This window comes from Asparagus officinalis, chromosome 7 (assembly GCF_001876935.1).
Source record: "Asparagus officinalis chromosome 7, Aspof.V1, whole genome shotgun sequence".
NCBI lineage: Eukaryota > Viridiplantae > Streptophyta > Magnoliopsida > Asparagales > Asparagaceae > Asparagus > Asparagus officinalis.
In genome coordinates this window covers 1,808,259-1,814,032 of record NC_033800.1, presented here as the reverse complement: position 1 = coordinate 1,814,032, position 5,774 = coordinate 1,808,259, and the positions used below count along the sequence as shown (strand labels likewise).

At 39.5% G+C, this 5,774-nt stretch overlaps 1 protein-coding gene and 1 long non-coding RNA gene across 2 annotated transcripts in view; both read left to right on the top strand.

Moving 5' to 3' along the window:
• The window catches only part of LOC109848745, a 19,492-nt gene extending 17,016 nt beyond the window's left edge, over positions 1 to 2,476 (top strand). Inside the window, exon 4 of the long non-coding RNA XR_002248874.1 lies at positions 2,146 to 2,476. This is a non-coding gene — a long non-coding RNA (uncharacterized LOC109848745). The remainder of the gene's footprint in view (positions 1 to 2,145) is intronic.
• LOC109848744 (L-type lectin-domain containing receptor kinase IV.1-like) lies at positions 2,978 to 5,566 on the top strand. The gene has a single exon (XM_020418392.1). The coding sequence runs from the start codon at positions 3,348 to 3,350 to the stop codon at positions 5,352 to 5,354; it is 2,007 nt and encodes a 668-aa protein (XP_020273981.1). The 5' UTR covers positions 2,978 to 3,347; the 3' UTR covers positions 5,355 to 5,566.

The window sequence follows — 5,774 nt, the reverse complement described above, 5'->3', positions numbered from 1 at the left end:
GTAGGTGTGTCCGTACCCTACATTTTGCAACTTTGCTGTGCGCTGTACCTGTACCAGTACCCATCCCGTTTCCATGCAACTTAGAACCCGAATCAAGTGATCTGCGTAGGTGTGTCCGTACCCTACATTTTGCAACTTTGCTGTGCGCTGTACCTGTACCAGTACCCATCCCGTTTCCATGCAACTTAGAACCCGAATCAAGTGATCTGTTATATATGTCTTATCAGTATAGGTTCATGCATCCATTCACTTGTTGTTCTAGGCTGCATATGGGCGTAAATGGTAGAAATAATGATCAACTGGATAGAAGCAACAATGGCATTAATAGTCCTTACATTGGAACTCCATATGGCATATAAGCGTTGTGGCTATAACGATTCCAGATTGACGGGCAAGAAATAACTTGCAGTGACCATTTTTTATGTTGCTGGAGCTTTATGTGATTGTAGAATTCCCTTCAAGGTGAACAAAGTACTTTATAGCATGACGACTTTATGCCAACCATGCTGTGCAGATCAAAATGTTAAATAGTGAAAGGACATTAATGCCGAAAATGAATATAACAGGAATGAGGATGCTAAGATGGATTTGTGAAAATTTTACAAATAGATAGAAAGTAATGAGTGAACTCACATAATGTTAGAAGTTACTGAAAATATACGTGGATTTGTAGATGGCAATGGAGAATGAATTGACAGAGATAAAGAGTGGAATTACTGGCTTAGGTATGTCAATAGTGATAATGTATCCAAACCTGCATAGGATATCCCCCAACAAGACTAAGATTTCATCTCTTGACTACATAGTCTATTCAATCCTGCATTGGATCCCCCTATTATGGTAGATTTTTCACTATGTGAGTGCTTTTGGTAAAATAACGCCGGAGCTGCAGTAGATCTATGTGTCAAGTTCAACTGCAATGCAATAATTTGAGAAACTGTCATTATCGAACTGGTTAAATAGGCTAAACTATTGCCTTTCTGCATGAGTCCATATATTGTGGTATATGAGAGTGAAATCTATGATGATGTTAGTGAATCAGTAAAGATTTAATATTTCAGATTTTTTAGAGGCTGCTCAAAGAAGTACTTGATCTCTAGGCTACAACTGATGACTTGCTATATTGCAGTTAAGACTAGTTATATCGTAGATGATTACCAAGTATAATTGTGAAGCCCATGACTACCTGCATATTAAACAAAGTACTTTGAATGGTACTTAATTAGTTCTTAACTTCTTATGGTGTGGTTATAGGGCATGTGCTTTCGCCCATTTTGTGTTTATGAGAGTGAGTATAAAATAATGCTTACAGAACTATATTGGTAGTCATTGCTATTCCTTTGGCTTGGCGGATCAGGACAAGTGGCGCTTTAAGGGCCTCTCCAACGGAGACGCTAAACTCCAGGTTGGCGCGGAGCGCGAAAACTTCCGCTAAAATAGCGGGATGCTACATTGTTGCGCCAGGAATGGCGCAACGCTGTACTGTAGCATTGGCGCAACCCATTAATTTTTTTTGCTTTTGTTATTTATATTTGTATTAATAATATATATTATTTTATATTAACTATTGTAATAAAATTAGAGTATAAAATAATTATTAAAATAAAATTCAACAATTGGAAAAAATAGATAATTTAATCCAAACACTTAAAATTTCATAATACTAGAACCAAATGAAGAAATAAGAAAAACTACACCATTTAGATAAAAAAAATACAACATAAACATTAGGACATAAAAAAATTACACATATATTAGGACATTAAAATTAACACTAATTGCAATACATTAAAATTAAAGAAAAATAGAACATTGAACATAAACTAAAACAACATTTCATAATTAATTATATGTAATGTATTATATAATTATATAATTATATAATTTGTTAAATATTTTAAATAGATAAAAATATTAAAAGATAAGAATAATAAAAGGAATATTCTTTTTGGTGTAAAATTTGGTGTAATGGGTTGAAGATGGAATAGTGATTTGGTGTAAAAACTACACCATTTTGGGTTTTTGGGTCGGAGATGCTCTAATATATGCTAATTTTGTTGTTTTCTAAAAAAAAAAAAACTTCAAACCTCCACCACAAATATTTTTTCTGTATATGAAGCCCTGATGATCAGTTCTTGTTTTCAGATTCCAGCTCTGGAGAAGGCTCATAGCTCTTATGGAAATGTCAAGTCAAAACCTCATTCAATTGGATCCATTGTCTCAGGACTTGGTTCCGGGTCCAATTGTTCACGTGCTGAATCTAAACAGGGCTACAGGTTTGTTACATTCTAAGGCTCAGTATTAACATTGTGAACATGTGTGTTATCTAGTCGCTAATTTCCAAGCCAAATCATATATTTGTCTAAATTATAAGATACTTTGGTTCCATCAATTGTCTGGTAGTAAAAGTTAGTGGGTGATAGTTTCTTTTTTTTTTTTAAAGTCACAGGCTGAGGGCTAGAAAGTGACTAGAGAATGGCTCCTCAGGTCTCCCCCGGATACTACTTAATTGTAGATAGACCCCTTGTACTATCACCAAATTGAATTTGCTACCCATGTAGCGCTATTGCTACTGATAGACCCCCTGAAAGAGACCTATTGTTGCATTTTTACCCCTGAGTGAAAATCTATTGTTGCTGATAAATAGGCCCCTTGAAAAGGGTCAAAAAAAATTCACTCAGGGATCTATTTTGCAACAATAGAACTACGAGGGTAGTAAGTTGAATACGGGGATACCGCACGGCGTCGGTTTGCAGTTAACCCTTTTTTTCTGTCTTAAACTGAGAAAAGAATAAATATATGTCCCAAGACTGAAATGTTCGTATTGCTCCAGTACCGTGTTAAACATGATATGTCCTTGTACCGTATTCGTAGTTCGAACTTATGATAGAAGCCAAACCCGTACCCCACGTGTATTTTATTTCAGGTATATACCGTCAAAATTAAAAAGTATTCGTGATTCTTTTCTGACGGGTTCAAACCAATTGGACGCGGTGGGCACATCAACGGGGACCGAGTATGCTCGTCTTCTCTCTACTTCGTTTGTATTATTTGGCCACTCACAGACCACTGAACATGCAAGCCCATCCCCTACGTCTCCATCACTATTGTTGACACCGCAGAATAGTACACAAATTTGGCAGGCTATCTCTGAAGAGCATTATTGGATCCATAACTATATGTTTCTTGTTCATGTGTCCATGCCGGCAACTGCCTTCACTCTTACACACACAAACATTTTATGGCTGCGGGCACGGCATGCAAAGTTTTCTGTCTGTTTCTACTTTGAATATTCTCTTTGCTCATTATATGCTCATCTTTGAGTTAAAAGACTTGTGTATGAAGCTATGCTCATCAGGATCTTAATCTCTGTTCTCCTTGTGAGTCTACTGGCTGTAGTAGTTCCTTCGACCAGTGATGGAAGTTTTCTGTACCATGGATTCCATGGTTCAGGGCTTCGCCTCGACGGTAACTCTGTGATCGAACAAAATGGCATCTTGAGGCTCACAAATCTGACGAAGGAGGCAATTGGGCATGCGTTTTTCCCTATTCCGTTCAGTTTTATCAATTCCTCGAGCGGTAATCCTCTATCTTTCTCCACGTCCTTTGTGTTTGCTATTGTGCCGCAGTACCAAGATGTTAGTGCTCATGGTCTAGCTTTCGTGATCTCTCCTTCGAAGGAGATCGTTGGAGCTGGCCCTAGCCAGTATCTAGGCCTGTTCAATCTGACGAGCAATGGCAATTCGTCCAACCACATTGTTGCAGTTGAGCTTGACACTGTACAAACCTTTGATTACAATGACATCAACGATAACCATGTCGGTATTGATATCAACAGTCTGCATTCGATTGACTCTGCTCCTGTATCTTTTGTCTCCGATTCTGATGGCGGGTTGAGGAATCTAAGCCTAATAAGTGGTGAGCCTATGAAGCTGTGGGTAGATTATGACGGTGAAGCGATGAGACTCGATGTGACTTTATCACCTATAGATGTTAGTAAGCCTCGTTCTCCTCTCTTGTCATCTACAGCTAATCTTTCTTCGGTCTTGCTCGATAAAATGTACGTGGGTTTCTCTGCCTCCACCGGTGCAGCTGCTGGAAGCCACTACGTTTTAGGATGGAGTTTCAGCTTGAACGGAAAAGCTCAAGAGCTTGATGTCTCAAAGCTTCCATCTTTGCCTAATACTGATGAAGTGATTGAAAAAGAGCCTCGTATTTTGACTACTGTATTGCCCATTGCCGCTTCAGTGGTGTTGGCAGTGATTATTGTATACATCCTGATTGTGTTATTTAAGAAGAAGAAATTTTCAGAGCAGCAAGAAGATTGGGAGGTTGAGTATGGACCTCATCGATTCTGCTACAAAGATCTACACAAAGCCACCAAAGGCTTCAGAGATGAGAATCTCCTCGGAGCTGGAGGTTTCGGTGGTGTCTTCAAAGGGGTTCTACCAAAATCCAACGTTGAAGTTGCAGTGAAGAGGATATCTGAGGGATCGAGGCAAGGCATGAAAGAATTTGTAGCAGAAATCGCGAGCATGGGCCGTGTCAGACATCGAAACTTAGTCCAACTGCTCGGTTACGGCAGGCATCACAGCGAGCTGCTATTAGTCTACGACTTCATGCCCAATGGAAGCCTCGACAAATACCTCTTTAATCGTCCAGAGGTAATGCTCAACTGGAACCAGCGGTTCACGATAATCAAAGGCATCGCCGCAGGACTACGCTACCTGCACGAAGAATGGGAGCAAGTGATCCTTCACAGAGACATCAAAGCGAGCAATGTGCTTCTTGACCGAGAATTCAATGGGAAATTGGGGGATTTTGGGCTCGCCAGGCTCCACAACCACGGGTCAAATCCTGAAACAACGCACATAGTTGGTACACTGGGGTATCTTGCGCCTGAACTCGCAAGAACTGGGAAAGCAACGACAAACTCTGATGTGTATGCTTTCGGTGCATTTTTACTGGAAGTTGCATGTGGAAGGAGACCAGTTGAGCTTAAAACGTCAGGGCTTGAGTTGATTCTCGTTGATTGGGTTCTCGATCTCTTGAAGAAAAGGTCGATCATCGAGGCTAGAGATCGAAGATTGGGCGATGAGTTTGTAACCGAAGAGGTTGAGCTTGTGTTGAAGCTTGGGCTTGTTTGTTCACATCCAATGCCGACGGCTAGGCCGGGTATGAGGCAAATTGTGCAGTTTTTGGAGCGGGAAGCGGAGTTACCGGAGTTGTCGGAAGATGACTTTCAGTTGTTTGATTCAATTGCAAGGAAAATCAATGCAAGTGATGAGTGTACAGGTTCATCGATGTGCAGCCTTTCTGTATCGGATACTATTTTCTCTGGGGAAGGGAGATGATTGTGTGGGAGTAAGTAGATTTTTTTTTTTTTTTTTGAGGTAGTCGTTTTTATTTCTGTAGATAGATGTTTTTTTAACTTCATTTTTAGTGGCATTTATTTATATTAAAATTGTAGTGGATGTGTTTGGATGTTATTGTTGGCAAAGTGTTGTGTTTTCAATATTGTGGTAGATTCTTGATTATGGTCGTTGAAGTGACAATATCTTGTTTACATAGCTTGTTTTCTCATGACAGAATAGTTAAGTTACATAGCTTGTTTTCTCATGACAGAATAGTTAAGCGTATCCCCTTTTTTAATTTTTTTTTTTTTTTAATTTACTTCATATAGCCTCAAGTACCAGATTTACTAAGAGCAAGTGGCTCTCACCCCAGCTCCCAACGCTGAGATGATAGTGGGAGTCTGCTGCAAACGCCTCAGC